The sequence below is a fragment of the Austrofundulus limnaeus genome, unplaced genomic scaffold, assembly GCF_001266775.1.
Source record: "Austrofundulus limnaeus strain Quisiro unplaced genomic scaffold, Austrofundulus_limnaeus-1.0 Scaffold19, whole genome shotgun sequence".
Classification (NCBI taxonomy): domain Eukaryota; kingdom Metazoa; phylum Chordata; class Actinopteri; order Cyprinodontiformes; family Rivulidae; genus Austrofundulus; species Austrofundulus limnaeus.
In genome coordinates, this window is record NW_013952421.1 from 3,232,053 (window position 1) to 3,254,610 (window position 22,558).

General features: G+C 41.2%; 4 protein-coding genes across 12 annotated transcripts; 2 read left to right on the forward strand and 2 right to left on the reverse strand.

Moving 5' to 3' along the window:
• Positions 1-1,683: 1,683 nt before the first annotated feature.
• On the forward strand, positions 1,684-5,533 carry trpm1b (transient receptor potential cation channel, subfamily M, member 1b). Of its 3 annotated transcripts, XM_014003621.1 has the most exons (8): positions 1,713-2,025; positions 3,282-3,358; positions 3,578-3,773; positions 3,866-4,079; positions 4,422-4,546; positions 4,633-4,804; positions 5,045-5,219; positions 5,308-5,533. In XM_014003621.1, exons 1-8 carry the CDS (start codon positions 1,858-1,860, stop codon positions 5,495-5,497), a joined length of 1,317 nt encoding a protein of 438 aa, XP_013859075.1. In that variant the 5' UTR covers positions 1,713-1,857; the 3' UTR covers positions 5,498-5,533. The 3 variants fall into 3 exon arrangements, with proteins under 3 accessions (XP_013859077.1, XP_013859076.1, XP_013859075.1); XM_014003623.1 differs by lacking the exon at positions 5,308-5,533 and having other exon boundaries at positions 1,684-2,025; positions 4,641-4,804; positions 5,045-5,229; XM_014003622.1 differs by having other exon boundaries at positions 1,701-2,025; positions 5,045-5,401.
• LOC106514376 (transient receptor potential cation channel subfamily M member 1) lies at positions 5,498-15,727 on the forward strand. Of its 6 annotated transcripts, none has more exons than XM_014003619.1 (19): positions 5,618-7,327; positions 8,074-8,174; positions 8,893-9,066; positions 9,146-9,280; positions 9,397-9,447; positions 9,532-9,672; positions 9,757-9,786; positions 9,859-10,151; positions 10,230-10,458; positions 10,554-10,685; positions 10,772-10,903; positions 10,984-11,112; positions 11,196-11,447; positions 11,529-11,721; positions 12,921-12,941; positions 13,030-13,174; positions 13,258-13,463; positions 13,631-13,763; positions 13,848-15,727. In XM_014003619.1, the coding sequence occupies exons 1-19, from the start codon at positions 7,270-7,272 to the stop codon at positions 15,184-15,186; spliced, it is 3,894 nt and encodes a 1,297-aa protein (XP_013859073.1). In that variant the 5' UTR covers positions 5,618-7,269; the 3' UTR covers positions 15,187-15,727. The 6 variants fall into 6 exon arrangements, with proteins under 6 accessions (XP_013859069.1, XP_013859073.1, XP_013859074.1 ...); XM_014003620.1 differs by having other exon boundaries at positions 11,529-11,703; XM_014003615.1 differs by having other exon boundaries at positions 5,498-7,327; positions 9,859-10,458.
• Positions 15,284-17,968, reverse strand: LOC106514379 (ras-related protein Rab-8B). The gene is made up of 8 exons (XM_014003624.1): positions 17,707-17,968; positions 17,295-17,355; positions 17,128-17,188; positions 16,949-17,026; positions 16,729-16,818; positions 16,567-16,632; positions 16,424-16,474; positions 15,284-16,325 (listed from the first exon to the last, which is right to left on the reverse strand). Exons 1-8 carry the CDS (start codon positions 17,828-17,830, stop codon positions 16,233-16,235), a joined length of 624 nt encoding a protein of 207 aa, XP_013859078.1. The 5' UTR covers positions 17,831-17,968; the 3' UTR covers positions 15,284-16,232.
• An 806-nt stretch (positions 17,969-18,774) lies between these two features.
• On the reverse strand, positions 18,775-22,149 carry dnaja (DnaJ heat shock protein family (Hsp40) member A). Of its 2 annotated transcripts, none has more exons than XM_014003625.1 (8): positions 22,040-22,149; positions 21,681-21,822; positions 20,526-20,700; positions 20,333-20,437; positions 20,024-20,251; positions 19,709-19,939; positions 19,522-19,622; positions 18,775-19,433 (listed from the first exon to the last, which is right to left on the reverse strand). In XM_014003625.1, the coding sequence occupies exons 2-8, from the start codon at positions 21,810-21,812 to the stop codon at positions 19,218-19,220; spliced, it is 1,188 nt and encodes a 395-aa protein (XP_013859079.1). In that variant the 5' UTR covers positions 21,813-21,822; positions 22,040-22,149; the 3' UTR covers positions 18,775-19,217. The 2 variants fall into 2 exon arrangements, with proteins under 2 accessions (XP_013859079.1, XP_013859080.1); XM_014003626.1 differs by lacking the exon at positions 22,040-22,149 and adding an exon at positions 21,252-21,379 and having other exon boundaries at positions 21,681-21,765.
• Between the last annotated feature and the right edge of the window lie 409 nt (positions 22,150-22,558).

The window sequence follows — 22,558 nt, forward strand, 5'->3', positions numbered from 1 at the left end:
GGGGGGGGGGTGGCCTAAAAAAAACACATCCTCCCCAAGAGAAAATGTGTAAAACGCAGTGTAATGCAAGTTTGAAATATTTTTGACAATATAAGGAGAGTTTACATCTTGTTTTCTGGTCATAAAGCATAACCAAAGTGTCATTTAATGTTATATTTAAGCAAATATTTGTTTTTACTTCAATACATCAATTCCAGTGACATAAAATTCTTTACAGCGCTCCCAAATCGTTTTGGATTCTTGTCACTTTTATGCTGATGAGGACAAATTTTGACATATTCATAGTTAAAAGTAACAGAATATCAGAAAAGTTGTTTGAGTTTTTCTGTGTTGATTTGTGTAGATAACACATAGCTTCACTGAACCGGATGGGTTGTGTTTTAGACGTGGCTGAGCTTTGAATCAGGAGACCAGAATCATGTGATATCTGTAAYAAGAAAAGGAGAAAAGACTGGGTAGAATACTGTTTTATTGGCCTGTGTGTGCTTCTACATAGAGCATCAAAGTATCTCAACTGTACTGAAGCATCATACAGTTAAATTTTCAGTCATAATTTCATCAGCGCAGCTAATGGAGTACAGTTTGCGTCTGTTTCCTCCTCAACAAGCCGGGACTTGTTTRTGTAAAACCTCACACACATTGTCTTTTGTTTTCAGGGAGCTTTTTCTGCGAAAAGTCTCCATGTTGGAATGAATGCTGTTATTTTATTTTTTTCGTCCCGAGGCTCGCCTTAAGTCCWGATAATTTACTCGGTGTGACACAATCTGATCCTTCGGTGCCTGATTCTTCGGGGGTCTTTGTTGCTCGAAACGCTCAAAAAAACCGCTCTGGGTTTTGGCTTTAATTGCTGTGGTTAATGAGTTTAAGTAGACTGAAATAACTGCGTCATACCGGCCCAAACCCTCCTGAAAATAAGCTGTTTTGGTTTTGTTGAGCTGATAATGAACAGTGGTTCACATCTGCTTTATAACATGCTGGAAAGAGGGACAGTTCTCAGAGACATATTCTCCCAAACAGTTTCTGTGTCATCAGCCACCGACTTGTTGGAGCTTTTGTTTTCTTTTCTCTCTCTGAGTTTTGCTCTCTGGCTCAAACTGACCCTTTTAGCCATAAAAGGAGCACTTATGAAACTTTTCATACATGGAAAGATTTGAACAGATTTGCTCTAATTGGAGCTTTTAAACTCCAACCCAAACTTTGGCTCGCTTCACGCCTTCCTTTATTTAAAACTAGTAAAATAAAAGTCTTATTTAAACCAAATCGTATTTTTATACATAGATTTTGGCCTGTCAGTGTCATATTTAAATCCAACTAAACATCTTTAATTTTTATGGTTTAGAAGAATATTTAATAGCTGCTTTTCTGAGTTGTTGTTTTTTTTTTTTTGCTTTCCTCTCTGAGAAAAAAAACTAGTGGGTGGAAATAGAGATTAACTGCAATTAGCATTGACTGACCTCGCCCCCGACTGGACACCAGTCACTTCTTAACAAGACGCCTTCCAAAAGAATGCCTGCATCCCAATTCTCTCAATTATGCAAATTAGATTGAAATCAAAGTAGTGGAGTGTCGGGTATTTTTTAACGGAGAATGGGAGAACCGCTATTTCTGCTCTGTCCTCTCACAAGGAGCTGGGATCATTCACATGGCGAAGTGGAAACGAGAGGGGGAAAAAAAAAAGAAAGGTTTCAACAAATTGGGAGATTAGGGGCCAGTTATCAAAGTGGATTTATTGTGCCTTGTTCAGGGGAGGGATGAAAATACCCCGTGGGCATGCTAAGAAAAGGGTCATGGGACTCCCAAAAGGATTACCTTGAACTGGAGTCATGAGACTTGGGGGCGAACAAAGACCTCGCTCACATGCTCATCACATCAACCGACCCTCATAAAGTGAAGAAATTTCATGTCTCGTGGGGATTCAATGGGAGCGCTTGGCTGGGAGAGGATGGCTCGGAGACGGGAGAACCAGCAGACTTCCCCCTCAGCTGTGGAGGCCGAAGCGTGGGGCTCCAGCGGAGGACTGTGTGCGTGAGTGTATCCTACAACTGCAAGCTCCATTTGAACACTTTTAGAGGATTCGACTGGGTGCTTACCCGTTAGACGTGGGCTGTGGAGCCCGAGGAGGGAAGTCAGATGAGTTAAATACGAGCAGGCAGGCAGCACCGCAGGAGTTCTGGATGCTCAGTGATGCACGAGAGCACTGGGACAAAACAAGACGCAAAGCAGGGTGGGGAAAAAAATGAAAGAAAAAAACAGGATGAGAGTACATTTGCAAAAACTTAAAGGSTAAAAGTTATCAAGAAAAAGCAAATCAACAAATACTAAAAAAAAACCTCCTAAAAGTTCATTTAAAGTTGAATAAACTGTTTTAGCAAACTTTTATGAACAGCAGACAAAGTTTGGAAGCTCATTCTGTAAATGTTACAAAAATGTTTGTTAATTTGAGTGGAACAACTGCAATGGCATATGATTTAATGCAAAATTAATATTAATTTTATAAAATGTTTCATTTAAACTGTACACAACATGCATTTGAGATTAAATATAACTAAAAAAGTAAAGAAAGAAAAGGCATACAAAGTACTTTTATGGTATATGAGCTTTCCAGTGATGCAACATGTCTGTATATGTTTTTTAAGTAAAAAGAAAACTGATCGTCTTTGTTAGAAATCATGATCGTCACGAGACACCAGCAGTTTATTTACACTTTTCGATTTCTACTCATCGAGATGTATTACGATAACAGAGCAATTAAAGGGTTTTAGTCTCCAAGGTTTGGATTTTTACCTGATTTGTTGGAAAGTTTGGCTTCATTTGACTTTGGTTTTAATTGGACTGTCACTGCCAACAAAAGCCCGACCCCCCCGCCAGAAGAATTTCGATTTGTTTTCAGAGTATTTCTGCTCTGAACTGGAAAAAGATCAGACAGCGATCAGAACAGGATCTGACAACATGTGAAGCACACAGCTCGTGGTGGTTAGGGTGTGTGTTTGTGTGAACCAGTCTCAATCAACACAAACTGAATGGCGTTAAATCCACAAGAATAACAGAACTTGCTCTGCAACTGCACCAAATCGTATTCATTTTTTTCTACTTCTGTCATTTATCCTCACTTCGCAGGAAAAAGAAACACTCCTCAACTTTCASTGAGGATTACAACTAAGAGGATTTTGAAAGTGCGACTAGACCAGACATTAGTGAGGCTGAGTTCTCAGGGATGGTATTATAGCACATGATGAAAACTTACACTTTTTTTTCCTTTTCTACATTTTTTATCTTCACAGGCACACAAAGCTTGGATTGAGAGGACATTTCTCAAAAGAGAATGTATTCACATATTTCCCAGCAAAGACCCATCCAGGTAAGTTTAGTCTTCAGAAAACTGTTAATTCAGTACGTGGTGAGTTATAACAGATAAGTGTATAAGGACAATCAGTGCTAATTACACTCCTTAGAAAGTATTTCTCTGTGCTAAATCAATAAAAGATTGTTTGGATATAAAGGTTATTTCAATCGTGAGTCATTTTTAGCATTTTCTTTTTGAGAAGGAGTGAGTTTCGTGCGATTTATCTCCTGAAAGATGTTCCTGCGGGCAGCTGGTGACGCAGCACGTCGCCATCCCTCCCGGCGCCAGCTCCATATCCGAGGCGACGCCGCTGGTGCAGATCGAGACACCGAATGACAAATGGAGCGTGATAAAACACACCAGGACCTACCCGACCGACTCCTACGGGATCATCGAGTTCCAGGGAGGAGGGTTCATCAACAAGGCCATGGTGAGTCCAAATTCCTGGGAAAACAAAACAAAATACATCAGATGTTTTGGTCCTTTGAACAAACGGCAATTCCTTTTTTTTTCTCTCTTCAGTACATTCGGGTTTCATATGACACCAAACCCGACAACCTCCTGCATTTGATGGTGAAGGACTGGCAGCTGGAGTTGCCCACCTTGCTCATCTCCGTGCACGGAGGCCTCCAGAACTTTGACCTCCAGCCCAAACTCAAGCAAGTGTTTGGCAAAGGCCTGATCAAAGCAGCGGTCACCACAGGAGCCTGGATCTTCACGGGCGGGGTCAACACAGGTGACACATTCACACGAATGACTTTTAACGCTCACTAAACAAACACCCGCTTGTGACATTAGAGGATTGCATTCACTCTAAATCGTCATTATGCAAYAGCTATTCTGCAATTTCCTGTGGGCGGGTTTACTGACCCGTTCTCACAGGTTTAGGCACTATAATTAGAGCTTTTGATGGAAAAATCCGCACAGATTGTTTCTGTGGAGATTTTAACGTGCGGTGGCCAAAGTGTGTCCCATGATGAAGCCTCGTGAAGTTTCTGAAAAAGTTATTGTTCAGACTGACCTGTTTTTTTTTTTTTGTGTGTGTGTGTGTGTGTTGTTTGTATCCATCCCAATGTAGGGGTGATTCGTCACGTTGGAGATGCCTTAAAGGACCATTCCTCCAAATCACGAGGGAAGGTCTGCGCAATTGGAATAGCTCCATGGGGGATCCTGGAGAACAAAGAGGACCTTATTGGAAAAGATGTAAGAACTGTTTTTTTTTTTTGTTTGTTTTGTGATTAGTTGAGTTCCTGATTAGATCACTTCACTTAAAGTTTCTCTTCTTCAAGGTAACCAGGCCCTACCAAGCGATGGCAAACCCACTGAGCAAGCTGGCAGTGCTCAACAACAGCCACTCCCATTTCATCCTCACCGACAACGGGACCTGTGGGAAATACGGCTCAGAGGTCAAACTCCGTCGGCTGCTGGAGAAGCACATCTCCTTGCAGAAGATCAACACCCGTAAGTCTCCGCTGACGCTCTGGAACCCGCTCCGTCCCGCATTCACCCACATGGAGCGCTCCTCTGTGACCCATGGGCTTCCCTTTGTCATCCTATGCCTGGAGCTCAGATAAGGCAGGGACAGCAAAGGGATGCTCAGCTGTCACCACTGACTTCACCCCCTTGTGTTTTTATCCTCAACTTCTGCTAACCTGAGGTGATGCCTCGGAGGAGAGAAACTTGTCTTCCTGTCTGCTTCAGGTTTGGGCCAAGGGGTTCCTCTAGTGTGTCTGATCGTGGAGGGAGGTCCCAACGTTATCTCCATCACCCTGGAGAGCCTGAGGGATGAGCCTCCCATCCCGGTGGTGGTGTGCGACGGCAGCGGCCGTGCCTCCGACATCATATCCTTCGCGCACAAGTTCTCCGAGGATGGAGGGTGAGGTCCTAGGTGACTCGTCTGCCTCCACGCTCTGGTAGAATTTTGATAAGGAAGGAAGTTTTTGTTTTTAAATCCTCTCCTTCAGCCTGGTCAATGACGATGTGAGAGACCAGCTATTGGTCACTATTCAGAAGACRTTCAATTACAGCAAAAGCCAGTCCCAGCAGATCCTGCTCATGGTAATGGAGTGCATGAAAAAAAGGGAGCTGGTGAGTAATGATGAAGGTTTCATCRTGATCACAGTCATCATATTTAACATATTATATTCCATTTAATACGTGTCAAACAATAAACACCCTTTGAGTTGTGAAGTGCATTGTGTCTTTTGTCATTTAATCATTTCACTCACCTGTGTGTGTTTTCACCAAAGTGACTGTTCAGATCTTTTTAAGTGGGTTTCAGTGGAAATGTCTGAACAATGTCTMGCTCTCAGTTTGGAGGAACAGAGTTTGTTTGGGAACCAACATCTTGTCAGAACAGTGTTCAGCAGCTAACTGTAGCCCTTCCTCTGCATCCCAGAATGTAATGCTAGGTTAAAAGTGCACGGTTTATAAAACAGCCTTCTAATTCACAACTATGAACCCCTCAGATTCAGAACAGATAGCTGTTAGCTTGTCAGTCTGGTCAGAATTAAACTGTTTCCCCAAAGTGAGATTGTTGACATAATTATCTATAACATGTAAGATATTACCTGTCAGAAACAGCTCCAAGGGTAGGATGGCCCAGGAGGAGAGGCGTGGTTTTGTAGTCAGTGGGTTGGTCAATCCCCATCCCCTGCACTTTACTGAAGTGTGCGAAGCAAAATACTGAAATCCTCCCCCACCAATACGTTCATYACTGTATCGATGGAGTAAAAATATATGTGTTGTAAGTAGTGTGTGTACTTAATACATGAGCCCTGTGTGAGTTTGTTTGGGTTAATACATGCTATATATTAAAAATGTAGTTGACAGAAAATGTAGATGTGTAAAAGGAGTTCAGAACCCTGCTTCAAATGATCAAAATGATCCTTTAATCATCCTGAATAAAGATAAACCTTTTGTGGTCRTCTCTGCACCCGTCTGTAAAACAACCCTTTAACCCTGTAGAAACAGAGCAGAACTGATCCTGCTGAGACTCAGGCAGCAGATTACGACAAAGTGCTACAAATTGCATCATAATTTGATCATCTTGAGCAGATTCTGCAACAAGTGCTAWGATAAATACCTCCTGATGCCCACTTTCTATAATCTTGATACCTCATACATTCAGATAAGACAGATCAGGGCACTCTATCGCCTGCTTGGAGGGTTTAACTTCGTGTGTTCACAGAAAGCTCACTGCAGGCGGATGGAGGACAAGCTCTATAGCTGTAATCCTCYAGCAGGTCACTCTCTCCTGCAGAGTGCCATCACTTCCCCAGAATCTGCACTCTATCCCTGATGCTTTAAACCGAGTGATACAACAAACCCAGATAAGCAACAGATTCTTTATTTTTAAAGATTTTATCACTGTGGGTTTATTTTTTAATACGGTTCAGCTTCACTGAGTCCCACTCTGTGCAACGCTGAAGTGAGCTGGCAAACACAAAACACAGACTGAGGCAGTTAAAAGATGATTTAATACATAAAACTGAATTATAAGCTCTTTATTTTCAAAGGCTCTCTTAAAAAACTACAGTGACAAAAGTTTTTAGTGTCCAAACTAAGAAATACTCGTTATTCACAAACCCTGAGGCCAGCTATGAAACCTTAGGCGTTTTGTCACATAATCATGCTGGTTTAATTCAATTTACCAACACATGTGACAGAACCACCGGTGTAATTTAATTTCACATAGTTGAATTTATACACAAAGGAARCGTTATCAGTCAGATAACATTTCCTGGTTGTTTGTGGTCAGAATAAGAGGCCCTGCTGGAAACAGTGGCAGAAAAAAAAATTACATCCTGGCTGCATGAATTCATTTATTCATTCATCTTTCTCATCTGGTGAATCTTTGAGCCCTGATRGAAAAAGGCTTCTTCACTGTATTTTTTTTTCTTCTTTTGTAGATCACAGTGTTTCGAATGGGATCAGAGGGCCAACAAGACATTGAAATGGCCATTCTTACTGCTTTGTTAAAAGGTATTATCACCTTTTAAGGAAAGCTTAACGATTGCATAGAGTTGGACATTATTGACATCCCAATTATCCCACATTTATGTTTTTAAATGTCATTTTATTTTGTGTGTTTATATTTCTTTTTTAAATAAGAAGGTAAATGGCATCAAATCAACTAAGAAATTCAAAGTATTTTCAATAGAAAAAAGAGGGATGTCAATTAGTTTTAAAATAGTTGAGACAAAAGAGCTGGTTGAGACTCAGAAATACTTTGTTTTTAATTTACATCAAGTAAAGGAGTTATGAAGCAAAAAATAGCCTTTTTAAACAGTTTGGAGATGTGAAAAGAAGTTAAACCGACTTAAAACTATTAGGATATATTTGAGATTTAGAAAAAAAACTCTTAGAAGCTGTAAGAAAAATGGCAACAAGTAGGCTTTGGGTTTTTTTCAGGGAAATAACCTAAAACAATCTAAACGTAGAAAACTATAGCAAAAGTAAAAGGAAGATTAGAAAACAGTGCTGAACTGTAAACTCATAGCTGCCCGTGGTTAAAGTTTAATCAACATAAAATGTACAAATATGATCCATTTTGTGCTTTTTTTATTTCACAATGCATTCCCCTTTTTTCATTGGTGTTCTTTGCACATTTTATCAAAAATATTCAGGAGGTTAAAAGCTGTTCCTTGAGTGTTTTCTTTACAGCAACTTTTTCTTTCATTACATGGAGAAAACCAGATAATCACGTCTCTGTTTTTTGTTGGGATCAGGCACGAATGCWTCAGCAGCAGATCAGCTCAGTTTGGCCCTGGCCTGGAACAGAGTGGACATTGCTCGTAATCACATATTTGTTTATGGGCACAACTTACCGGTAAGTGGTTCAGGCACACGAAACCATCAGTCCAAATGTTTTACAGTAATAAGCACAGTATACACTGCCCAACCAAAAAAAAATGTGTCCACCTGGATTTAACTAAGGTCTATGATGTGGGGTTGCTGCAGTTGGTCAGGTCTAGGTCTAGGTTCAACAACAGTATGAGTTCAGCTGACTACCTGAATATACTGAATGACCAGGTTATTCCATCAATGGATTRTTTTATCCATGATGGCAYTGGCATATTCCAAGATGAAAATGCCAGGATTCATCAGGCTGGAATTGTAAAAGTCGTTCAGGGAGCCTGAGACGTCATTTCTACTCATGGATTGGCCACCAAASAGTCCAGACCTTAACCCCATTGAGAATCTTTGGGATGAGCTGGAGAAGGCTTTGCGCAGTGGTTAGACTTTACCATCATCAATGCAAGRTCTTGGTGAAAAATTAATGCAACACTGGATGGAAATAATTCTTRTAACATTGCAGAAACGTATCCAAACAATGCCACAGCAAATGCATGCAGTAATCAAAGCTAAAGGTGGTCCAACAAACTATWATAGTGTGTGACCTTTTTTTTGGTGGCAACTTTTTTTTTGGCCAGGCAGTGTATGTTGTGTAAAGAATTGTACTTCAGGCAAAAGAAMGAGGGGGCTATTTTAAATTGGTTAGAGAAGGAAGCTCCAGCTTTCTCCTTCTTTGATTCCTGTCTGCTTAGCCTGCTGGAGCCATTGCCGTCACAACATCTGCAGCCATGACTCAGGAGAAACCCAAGAGTCCTGCCAGCACGTCTCGCAGCAAGATTCGGGCAAAAAAAGGGAAGGGAAAAGGAAAGGCGAAGCCTGAACCTCCAGAAGAAACTGACCCAAGAAAGCTGGAGCTTATTCGCTGGGTGAGAACACGTTGTTTTTTTRAACTCTTTAGTGGACTGAATGCAAGCTTGCTGAGTTTGATGCCTTCTCTTCTTTCAGGTGAACTCTCTGGAGCAGGCCATGATGGATGCTCTGGTGTTGGACAGAGTGGACTTTGTCAAACTGCTGCTTGAGAATGGAGTCAACATCCATCATTTCCTCACCATCCCAAGGCTGGAGGAGCTATACAACACAGTGAGTGTGATAAACAGCTAGGAAACAAAGAAGCAGTTTTCTGTGTTCTGAAGAATGACTGTGTGTCAACAGAAAATCTTGATACACAACCTTTCCTCTCCCCTTACTTTTCCCAGAAACTTGGTCCTGCAAAYACACTGCATGTCATAGTCAGGGATGTCAAAAAGGTACAACAGAAATCCCCACATATTCTAAAAAGTTTTTGACTTTTCAAATGATGTTATGGCAACATTTGTTATTACATTTTGCAGGGAAACCTTCCTCCAGATTATCAGATCACTTTGATWGATATCGGTCTGGTCCTGGAGTTCCTCATGGGTGGAGCTTACAGGAGCAACTATACAAGGAAGGCTTTCCGCAACCTGTACAACAATCTGTAYGGGCTAAAACGGGTATGAAAGACTAAATACAAAAGCTAGTTCAAAATCTTAACTACTTTGAGATATTAAGTCCAGTCTTTTGCTCACTTCTTGCAGCCAAAAGCTTTGAAGCTCCTGGGTATGGAGGTAAGATTTTAACACTTAAATGTTCTTCGGCAATCACAGCAAAGTGCCCTACAGCTTCTCTTTGTTCATTAGGATGATGAACCCAGGCCAAAAGGAAAGAAAAAGCACAAAAAGAAGAAAGAAGAAGAGGTGGAGATTGATGTGGATGACCCGGAGGTGTGTCGATTCAAGTATCCCTTCCACGAGCTGATGCTGTGGGCCGTGCTGCTGAAACGTCAGAAGATGGCACTGTTCCTCTGGCAGCGTGGAGAAGAGGGCATGGCGAAGGCCTTRGTGGCTTGCAAACTCTACAAGACCATGGCCCACGAGTGCTCCGAGAGTGAGCTGGTGGATGACATCTCCCAAGACCTGGAGAACAACTCCAAGTCAGTGCCACAACAGGATGCAGTCAAGTCAAACATTGGAGTCTTCATCCAAAATGTTGCTTTTTTTTTTCTTTGTAGAGAGTTTGGCCAGTTGGCTTATGAACTGTTGGACCAGTCCTACAAGCATGATGAGCAGGTGGCCATGAAGCTCTTAACATACGAGCTGGTCAACTGGAGCAATTCCACCTGTCTGAAGCTTGCAGTTGCTGCAAAACAACGGGATTTCATCGCTCACACCTGCAGCCAGATGTTGCTCACAGACATGTGGATGGGCTGCTTACGAATTGGGAAAAATCCAGGCCTAAAGGTTGAGAATCTTTGTTGTGATGGTATTGTGATGAATAGTTCATTTTACACGACTAATAAAAAAAACATGATAATATAAAATGTATCTGTTTATAGGTTATTCTGGGAATCATTTTGCCTCCTTTGATTCTATTGTTGGATTTCCGCATTGGAGACGACGCTTCCTATCAGGGTCGTGGAGACAAAGAAGAGGGGAAAGACAAGGACGACGATGCAAAATCCAGCAAGGTCCCCAGTTTCGTGGCGACATSTTCAGATTTAAATGCTGATCATGCTGAAAGTTTACAATCTGAAACTTCATATTGTTGGTGTAGGATCCCAACACCGATGCAACTTCCCGGAAGGGGGATGAGGAGGAAGGCAGCACTAAGGTTCGCAAAATTCCCATCGGTAGAAGGTTCTTTGAGTTTTATGATGCGCCGTTCACTAAATTCTGGTTCAACACTGTAAGTTCCTTTGAAGACACTGAGATTAAACATTTATGGGGGGKATCTTTCTAAAGTTATAACCAATCTTCCTCTGCCAGATTTCCTATCTGGGTTATTTGATGATGTATAATTACATTATCCTGGTGAAAATGGAACGATGGCCATCTATACAGGAGTGGACAGTCATTGCATACATCCTGACACTTGGCACTGAAAAAGTCAGACAGGTACAAGATCTAATATTGTTTCCCTGATAATATTTCATCATGTTTTATTGGACTAAGCTTAATTTACAGTTTTTGGTGTGTAGATTCTGATGTCAGAACCAGGGAAGCTAAAGCAGAAAATAAGTGTGTGGATGGAGGACTACTGGAACATCACAGACCTGGTTGCCATCTCCACCTTCCTTCTGGGGCTGATGCTACGGCTGCAGCCTGAGCCTTACATGGGCTATGGCAGAGTCATCTACTGCATCGACATAATCTTCTGGTACATTCGTGTGTTAGACATCTTTGGAGTCAACAAATACCTAGGACCCTATGTGATGATGATCGGGAAGATGGTAATGATGATTAAAATGTAAAAACTGCCACAACAGACATGAAAAGTGCCCACTGATGGGGTAACGTTGCATTTGTTTCAGATGATTGACATGATGTACTTCGTGGTCATCATGCTAGTGGTGCTGATGAGCTTCGGCGTGGCTCGGCAAGCCATCCTTCACCCGGACGAAGAGCCGACATGGCGCCTGGCCCGAAACATTTTCTACATGCCCTACTGGATGATCTATGGGGAGGTTTTTGCGGACTCGATAGACCGTAAGACTAGAATTCATAGTAAGATTCTGTTTCCTGATTCTGGGCAGATGATCAGTGTTTATTTAAATCCCATATTTGTCAATTATTTTTGACATTTCCAACCAAAACATCACACTATGGTTCTTTCAATACTTTGTCTCCCTCTGCTGGAAGATTTGCACTGCATTCACAGCAGTAATGTTGCATGGATTAGAGCTTAAATGTTCTCAGTGATGATCATCTGCCTTTAAGTWTTATTTTCATGTGAATGTTACTTTTGTCAAGGTGAAGACAGCAAAAAAGGCCAAATAAATTTAAGAAAGAAAAAAAACCTAAAATATTAGTACCATAAAATGACATGGAAAGATAACTGAAATCAGCCTGTATTGAATTTTGAAATATTCAAACTCAATCTATAAAAAATAAAATGTTTAATACATTTTTGAAGTTTGGTAGTTTTGATGTTGTTTTAAGTAGACATGCAGAAGTTTGCAAAATGTATTTGCTGGAGTATGATTTGCTTCAAATGTGCAAAATATACTTTTAATATGTTTTTAATGTAAGGTACATACATAAACTAACAGGAATGTTCTTGCTGCAACCAGTCTTAATATTTCAAAATAAAAAATACATTTATAAATAGGACTATTTTATGTCAAAAATTTCTGAGGGATTTTCTTCCAACAAACATATAATTTAACAGCTAATATTTGTGATGGTTTAGCATTGAACAAAATTTGTAGGTTTTAATGGCATCAAAACATTTTGTGGGTAATGAACATCATCATTTCAGAGAAAAATGGCCAAATCAAATTGCACATGAATAATAGCTGATGCTCTTGAAAAAAGGTTCAAAAACACACCTGCCTGCAGTGATCCAACTGGAATTATGTGGCATACAAAATGACTGATATATTAAAGAGTTTTGAAGTTTAAACTGAACATTAAACAATGTTTACATCCAAACGCAAAGGCATTTACTTTCCTCTAAAAAAACTGTTTGAAGAAGTGACACAAACCCAACTCCAATTTTCAAACTGCAAGTTTGGTTTATGATTCGAAAGTCAAAATCTATTTTTATTCCCATTTTAGGCCAATGTGCTTTGGATAGATTAGCACTATATCCTTTTCTGGACATCAGCTTCACCTTGACAGAAATGCAAAAAGAAAAAGAAAGCTCTTGTTAATGATAAAAAAAACACTCATTCATGTTTCTGTTTTCTGGGATTTTTTACAAGTCTATGCAATGGAAATAAATCGTAAGTAGTCTTTAAGGATGTTTATTCTGATCCGTGCACTTATTTATTTGTAATATCAAAGATCAGTCATCACCTTCCTTCCACACAGCTCCATGTGGAGAACATTTGTACGATGAAGACGGGAAGAAACTTCCTCCCTGTATCCCCGGTGCCTGGCTCACACCGGCTATTATGGCTTGTTACCTTCTTGTGGCGAACATCTTACTGGTCAACCTGCTCATTGCTGTCTTCAAGTACGTAACTGTTCCTACGAATGTATGCCGGACCTGAAACACCAGCTCATACTCACCGGTTTGCCTATTTCTCCTCATGGCAGCAATACCTTCTTCGAAGTCAAGTCCATTTCCAACCAGGTGTGGAAGTTTCAAAGATATCAGCTGATCATGACCTTCCATGACCGCCCCATTCTGCCACCACCTCTCATCATCCTCAGCCACCTCTACATCCTCTTCACCAGGCTGTTCCGGCGCTGCGTTAAGAGGAAGCAGGAGGGAGAGCTGGACGAGAAGGACCGAGGCCTCAGTATGTCCTGATGATCCACAACATGTATCTGAATCAGCTATATAGTTTATAATGCCCAATGGTTACATAGGCGAGCCCAAAGATATCTTTTAGTATGGTACTGTTTGTGTTTTATCTTACAAGTTCAGGAGAAGCAAATTAAAATGAAGTTTTAATGTTCCATTTAGAGCTCAGGCTGAATCCAGAAGAGCTTAAGAACTTGTACGAGTTTGAAGAACAATGCGTGGAGGTATATTTTCGTGAAAAAGAAGATGAGCAACAGTCATCAAGCGATGAACGCATCAAAGTTACTTCAGAAAGGTAAAAAATGCCTCAGTTTTAGCGTYTAATTCAAAACACCCATCCCTGTTCTCACACATGCCTTATTTCTCATTTCCTTGGCAGAGTTGAGAACATGTCGATGCGTCTGGAGGAGGTAAACGAGAGGGAGAACACCATGAAGGCATCCTTGCAGACAGTCGACCTGCGTCTGGCCCAGCTGGAGGAGCTCCACGGACGTATGGCGGTCGCACTGGAGAAGCTCGCAGGGGTGGACAGGCAGGAGCTGACCCGAACCTTTTCGCGAAATTCGTCCGTGTGCGACCCTTCCTCCTCTCTCCTCCGCCAGGGCAGCATCAACAGTGCCGACGGTTACAGTCTGTACCGCTTCCACATGGACATGGAAGAGTTCGCATCCAGGCAGAAGGACTCCGAAGAGAAGGGCGGCCTTGAGAGACAGCGAAGTTTGCGACAAGCTGCCAGCACGTGCGCTCTCTACACCAAGGAAAGCGGTCAGACTCTAGAGGTTGGTGGTTTGGACAGATCACGACCCGGTTCATGTGTGGACATTCTCATATCTCCGTGTGAACAAAAGTCACTTTCTGGGRCATCAAGTCAAGAGACCATTGCCAGCATAAAGCAAGGCAGCACAATGCTGCTAGACAAACTAATGGACAAAAACCGACTAAAACCTTTGTCTCCTGCTAAAAGGACTAAGTCGCTCAAGCACTTTCCAGCTGAAGAGCAACCCGTATCTCCTTTAACGAAAAGAAGATCTATGAGYACCATCACTGTTCACCCCCTTGATAATCCAGAGGATGCTGCTAAAGTCAAAGTGGTGGCCAGCCTTCCCAAAATGTCCTCTTCTCCAAGAAGGGCAAAATCTATGAGACATCTTCTGACTGAAACCCAGAGTCAGACATCTCCCATCACTAGAAAGAGGACCATGAGCAGCCTTATGTACAACCAAGCTGAGCCAGGTGATAACATTCAGACTAAAGCTCAATATCAATGGTCAACAAATCAGGAGTTTAGCATCCATCCCAGCCTCATACCTAAAGGATCAACAATCAAACCACTTACACAGCAGTTACAGACTGCCCCCACACTTACGGAGTTTGAAAAACTGAATAATATCAACGCACGTCCTTCAGGTGAAGAAGGACCACCGGAAACTGAAGAAGAGGAAGCCCACGTAGGAACGAAGGTCAAAAGAAACCCCTCAGACGCCACCGACTATCTGACTGTAGCCGACGAAAGGCTTCTGCGATCTTACAGGTCACAGAGCTGCAACGCCACCGACAAAAAAGCAAAGCCTTTGGTGCTCTCCAAGGAGCCGAGAACGTGCAGCAGTGAGAGGGACCTCACGAGAGCAACTAGGGTTTCAGATGTCGGACGTGAGATTGAGAAAAAGAAAAWGATAGAAGCAGGAAAGGCAGAAGATGGTGCACAAAATGAGAATTGAAAGCAACGAAAAGGAGAAGGAACATAGGCCAAAACCCAGTTAGGAAACAGTGAAAAGAGTAAGATGACTACATATATGTAAAAATCAAACACTCTTCTATGAATATTAATTTTCTTTACTTTTGTTAACATTCTACTAACATACAAGAGCCTACAGAGAACTTAATCTACAATACAGCCTTCCTCAACTGCTGTCTTTTCAGGTTGGAGACAAAAAAAAAAAGAACGTCTTCGGTTTTTGGAAAGATTTTTTTAAAATGCATGCACACGTGAACAGCAAAAAAACTTCCCTTTCTATATATGTTTGGCATTTTTATATACATTCTGTAAACGATTTTTCCCCCTTTTCAGATACTGTGCTTAATATTGACCTCTTCAAAGTGTCTACTACATCCTTCATGCAAATACAAACAACCGTGAAAGAGTACATTTTCAGTGCAGCTTCGGTGAAATAAACTTCCTTCACAGTTTTTCCAAACACAGAAACTTGTATAAATAGTTCAAATGTAAAAATAATAATAAAAAAGAAGAGCAAAAAGTAACTTTTCCAAATGTTTTTTGTCTGATTTATCAAACTTCTGAAGCTTCTTAGAGGTCAGAATAATGTTAGTGCAACTGAAGGTCATAAGCGTAATAAAATATACACAAATTTGCAAAATACAATCAATGCCGAGACTCGGTATATTAATCTCACAGCATTATGATCAACAGGTAGTTATGTATAAAATGATGCTACAGTATGAAAGAGTAAGACAAACAGTGTGCCACTGATATATTTTCATGTCAGCCCACTGTGAGCAGGCACTGCAAGTTTAGCTACCAACCACTGCTGACGGTCTTTCGCATCTTTCTTCATTTGTTGTTCAGCAAATGAGGGGTGGCTTCTCACCCGCCCACGACCTGTTGAAACCCGTTGACCCTCACGTGGCGATAAAGCCTGCTGATGACGAGCAGTGCCGCCTCTGCCGCTGCGGTCAGTTAGGCCAAGAGGGCAGGGATCCTAATAGCAAGTTCACGGCAGAACATGAAAAATCACAGGCCAGCTGCTTAGAGAACTGAACACTTGAACAATTTAATTCTCTTTGATTTTTTATCTGTGATCTTGACAGGTTTCCCCGATCCGTCGCCGCTGCTGTCGGTCTAAAATGGAAGGGAGTGAGTCAGTGGAACAAATACAGCTTTCATCGGGAAAAAAAAAAGGTGCTTCATCCATTTTAAGGAACATCTTCACTACTTACTGCCTTTGAGCACAGATTGTGTAAGATGTCTTTTGCCATCGTGTAAAAAGCCTTGAGTGAAAGAAAACAAAAGTAAAAAATGTATTTTAGATATATAGTTGATTTTGCGTGAGATTTTCCTGGATAATAAATTTTCATCTAACCTCTTCGACATTTAGGCCAGACTTTGCGCTGGTCTCCAAGAACTTTACTCCATAATCAATAGCCAGCTAAGCAAAAAAATAATAAAAATAATCATCAACTACAAATGCTAAAAACAAATATATTTGAAGGGTTTTTAGTTACGACAGACAGCAAAAACTCACCTTTTCACCCCTGTCTTTGGACACCTGTCTCTTGTCAGTCATGTCACATTTGTTTCCCAGGATCATTTTTTCCACATCTGATGAGGCATGCTGGGAAAATGTAATGACAATCATTTAAAACTACAGCTTCTCAACAATTTAAAACTGCAAGTTTTCAGGATTACACCTTTGTTTCAAAGAAATGTACCATTTAAGCTGGTAATATAAAGTCTGAGCTCACCTCTTCAATATTTCTGATCCAGTTTTTTATGTTGTCAAAGGACTTCTCGTTGCAGACGTCATARACCAGCATAATACCCTGGAAAGAAAGGAGAGCAGAGGGGAGGGGAGATCCCAAACCATGACATGAAAGGCAAAGACAGCTTTTACAGAAATAAAGCGAGAAAGGCGGGGACTTACCATCGCTCCTCTGTAGTAAGCTGTAGTAATGGTGCGAAACCTCTCCTGCCCTGCAGTGTCCCTGAATGCACCAGTCAAAAATAAAAAAAGATCATGTTCAAAAATTTGCTGCCCTTTCACTTTTCTTTGCAAAAAAAAAGAGGAACCTCCGCTCAAACGCCACTCACCAAATTTGGAGTTTGACTCGCTTTCCGTCCAGCTCTATTGTTCTGATCTTGAAGTCTATCCCTGTGTTTGACAGAGAAAACGGTCAAAGCTGCATTAGATCATTCTCACATCACGGATTATAGCATGACACACACACACAAAAGGCAGGATATCATTTGAGACTAAAGCAAACCTAGCTATAGTAAAAGAGGCTTTAATGATAACATTAATAATACATTAGTACTGCTATTCATAAGACTGCAAAGTAGCACTCGTAAGAAGATGGATGTGAGCTTATATGGAAGAATATGATTATAAGCTGTCTGAATGCAGCCACCCCGTGTTATTGGGGTTACTGTGTCAGGGGTTCAGCAAAAACGTTGTAATAAATAACTGTGTTTCTCCTTGGAGTGTCCGCGGGGGTATACTCACCTATTGTGGAGATGAAGGTGGTGTTGAAGGAATCCTCGCTGAATCTGAACAGCAGACATGTCTTGCCTACGCCGCTGTCTCCGATAAGCAGCAGCTTAAACAGATAGTCGTAGGTTTTCGCCATTTAAACAAACCCGTGGACTCACCACGTTCCGGTTTCGGAAGGCCGTTCGTGTTCCTGCCTGTCTAAATACACAACTGTCGGCTGTCGATTCATACAGACAGGACTGCTGCCAGGCAGGCGGGCAGCACAGGAGACCGGTGCCGGGGATGGGTGACGTCACGTGCTCGCTTTGCATTATGGGTGGTGTAGTTTCAGACAGCTGCAATTTGAAGTTAATTGAAGGCGACGATTAAAAGCAGTATTTTATTCCTTTTTTTAATCCAGGGAAACTATCTATATATTTTTATTTATTACATGTTCAGTGTTGAAGGAAATTTTAAATTGTCAGCCTGCTAAAAAGTTAACAAAATACCTTTGAATTAATAAAGCATTTTTAATCAGGAAAAAAAAAATCTAAATCACTTTTCTCTTCTTGTTTTTTTTTATCTGTACCAGAGTTAACAGCAAAATAATTTGGTTTATTTTAAATACTGGTTAAAATAAATTACGCTCCACCAGTTATTGGAAGTGACCTCTCTTTTCAGTACTTGTTTGTTAAGAGCATGTTTCTCAGAGCTGCCTGCTTTGTCCAGATAAGAGGGTTTAGTGAGTTAGGTGACACCACTATCAGCTCCTGCTCTTATAAAAAGTCCTGAAAGCTGCTTTTATTGGTAAGACATAAACTGTCAGGAACACCCATGATATTTACCAGGAGTGGCTTACTTTTTTCTCCTGACTCAGCTTAGTGTGCTGTACCCCCACATACAGTAAATTCATTATAGAAAAAAAGGTGACTTTTTTTCCAGTCATTGCTTAAATATCTTAGTTTTAATTTCATTTAGGCACCTGGTATTAATCAATATAATTAATCCATATTTTCTACGTTAATACTGGTATTATTTCTTCATAGGCTGCTGTGAGTCATCTACAGTCACGTTGCTCCTTCATGATTAAGTATTAACACATTTTTTTAAACAGTGTTTATTAGAAATTGCTGGTTTTGCTTCTTTGTCCAGAGTCAATCTTTATGCAAAATGTTTACAGACTTTTAAGAGATAAAACAAAAATACAGAAGTTTTACTTTGACGGATTTAATACATTTGTCACAAAGTACCTTCACAGAAAGTATAGAAAAATCGTCCGTTTGGCTTTTGAACAAAAAAACATTTGTGTCGTCAAAGAAAGTATGTACAGAAGGTGAAAGATTTGAAACACACAACACAAAAATACAGCTTTACATTAGGAGCACACAGTGTGCATGTTTGTGTCAAGGTTAACAATAAAAACAGGGAAATTTTCAAYTATAAGTGTAAAAGTTGAGACTTTACATCACTGGTCAAATCTTCAAAAGGCTGTGGAAAAAAAAAAAACCTCACTGTTTACAGAGAAGTTTGTACCTCGGCTACACTCAATGCGTCTGACATTGCACCCCCCCTCTAGGACCATCATCGTCTTCCTCGTACACYTCCCTGCTGTGGTGTTTCTGCTGGGAGTTGAGGTCCACCTCACAGAGGTCCACCTCCTCCATGTCGTCACTCATCATCACCTCCTCTCTGGGGGGAAGCAGTCGTTCCAGCTGGAACATGAGATGCTCGGGGAGCCAGTGTTTCTCTGGGAACTCCACCTGAGGAATAAAATCCTCCTCAGYATTGTTTGAAACACCACAGATTTCACTTCAAAAAAAAAAAAAGATAAAATGTTGAACACTTTACCTGGAACTGAATGATTAGCTGTCCCTTTTCATAAGGATCCCTGTGCAGGGGCATGCCTTCGTTCTGGACACACTTGATGTCGTTGTGCTTGATGACTTCACCTGAAAGAATTGCAAACRTTATTAAATCRCTCCAGATTTTCACAGACGCCACCAAGTTTGGTGCTGAGCTGATGCAGGYTCTGTACCTGGCCTTGTGCTGATGAGGAGCGTTCTGTTGTCCAACGTCTGAATGGCCTTACTGAAACCACACAAGGCCTCTACAAGTTTGATGTCCATCTTCATGATCAGGTCGCTGTCTCGTCTCTGGAAAACCGGATGTTCCTTYTGATCCAGGACAATTATGACGTCCCCAGGCTCCAATCCAGGTTCCTGGTCGCCTTCTCCATGAAACACAATTTTCTGGCCGTCTTTCATACCTGAAGAAAAACATTGCTTGAAATTTTCTACACAAACTTTTAGACCATCACCCTTTTTGAATGTCCAAGGTGAAGGTATCCCACCTTTGTCTATGTGAACCTCGAGGATTTTCTTCTTGCGTTCTACTTTGAGTCCGTTGCAGTTCTTGCAGCGATCCTTGGCGCTGAATTTTTCACCCTGCCCCTGGCAGTCGGAACACATAGACTGGATCTGCTGAATCATGCCCGGTCCAAGTTGYTGCACTCTGATTTGTACTCCTCTTCCTTTGCAGGCTGAGCACTTCTCCAAGGCGCCCTTTTTCCCACCGTAACCTGGGATTGAAAACAACAGCAGCTCGTTTTGACATTTTCTGATTTTGTTCCGTTTTATCAGATAAATTCTCAAGGACTTACCATCACATTTCTCACAGATGACATTCTTCTGAAGTCCAAGCTTCCTTGTCGAACCATTGTACATTTCCTCCAGCGTGACACCAAGCTGGTGAACAACGTTCTTCCCTGCAGAGAATAAAGAACGAACAAATGTTAAAACCCCACAAAGTGTCTTCATCTCAAAGAGAGAGAAAACGTTGACGTAAGAGCATACCTCTTCTCTCTCTCTGCATCCGCCCTCCACCTCCAAAGAACATGTCAAATATGTCCATCGGAGATGATCCCGAGTTCATGCCTCCCTCTTTGATRGCTTGCTCCCCTCCCTGGTCATACAAGTCCCTTTTCTTTGGATCCGAGAGGACTTCATATGCTTGGGAGATTAGCTTAAACTGTGAAAACATAAGGAAAAGAAAAAAGCTTTTACATTAATCTACCTATCCAACATGAAATTTTGTCATTTCRTATAGAATCACTCCAGTAATGGTTATTGAAAAAAATGTAAATAAATCCAAATTATATTTTTAAGCAATTTTTGCATTTAAGGTGAAGTATCTGCGGCTAACAGATGTATTATGCACCTAAAGGTGATATCTTTCTGGGTTGTTCCTAGTTAGCATTAATGAAAAGGTCTCCAGATTGTCTCATGACATTTGCAGTCTCTGATGAGCAGTTCTTAAAAACTGATTTAAGTCAAACTCGAACTCCCAGCAGTATCATAAACGTGGGAAAGCTGGTGGGCACGAGATGAGCAGAGGTTTGATGTGGCTGGAGGTGTGCAGCAAAATAAGGTAATGTGAAGCTTMRAGCTGTGAACCCAAAAATGGACTGGATTTTCATAAACACTATATAAAACTTAACCTTGGGGCTCACTTGTCACTCGGTTACACTCATTCAAAAAATTAGAGAGACTGCAGTGCAAAATTTGGACATTTTTGCTCACAGTTTTATAGTCTCCCAATATTTCCAGCCCAGTGAGGTACATAGTCAGTCTGTCCAGGTGGGGTCAGCAAATATAAAGGCAGGAGGGGAGCACTGCCTTCCCTGGCTGGACCTCCTTTGATTGCAACCCTGGTGCAAAAAAATTATTTTAAGAAAAAAAATTCCATTTAGGGAAAAACGATATATTGAGTAGAAAGCAAACAAAAATGAATAAATGAATGTGTTTCTTGATGAAAATAAGCTCAAACAAGTATTTTACTGGGTGAGTGTAGGTTTCCCTGAACAGAACAGCTGTGGACTCGATGGTTCCAGAAAGTTCCATCGGTTTAAGCAGCGACCTCATACTGTCAGGATCAGTCCACTAACAGCACCATGAACGTTTAAATTTAATTCACACAACATAAAATAAATCGCAGCGTGTCCCTGTTACCTTTTCTCCTTCGTTAGGGTTCTTGTCGGGGTGGTATTTAAGTGCCAGTTTTCTGTAGGCTTTTTTAATCTCGTCCATCGACGCTTCCGGACGGACACCCAGGAGATCATAGAAGCCGGTTTCGTGAACCATTTTGTCGAAGCTGTAAAAAAAATTACGCGAATAATACACATTTATTACTCTTATAATTGTTTCAATGAGGGTTTAGCCTTAGCCGGCGACGTCAGGAAATACTACGGCAACCCGCACGTGGATAGCGGCAGAATGTCAGCTAAACGCCAAAAATCAAACTGCATGAATGCTGTAACTAGTATGTAATAATAAAAAAAAGGCTCGAAGCTTCGCTGAAGGTTACTCACTTTTTTCTTCGGAGATACAACCTTGGCGAGGAAACTCTGTGTGAGGGCGGGCAGGAGCCGTGCGGCTCGTTTTATAACAGCGCCGCTGCCACAGAACTTTCTCGAGGGCTCTGAGAAGAGAAACCGGAAGTGTCGTAGGCTATCAGTCATCATCAGCCCGGTGTCTGGAAAAGTCCAGAACACAAAAATGGGCGGCGCTGCTGTCTTGACCCAAATTCTTTCTCCGGGGTTATTACTTTCATACGAAGGGCAGTGGGTGACTGTCTTTCCAAGGATGTTATGTAAGACACAGCTAAAATAAAAATACACAGGGTGGATGGTGTTACACTAGAGGCATATTTAGCAACTAGCTTTAGCCTTAAACAGTTTTAGCTGGTCTCACTTTATAAATCACTTATGCCAAAGCTTAGACTTCACCTGCAAAGTGGGGCAGTGAATGTAGATATGTGTCAACCCACCTGTAAAATTTAGATTTGTGTACCTGCAGAAAAGATTTGTACTTGTATTTAAAGATTCTTC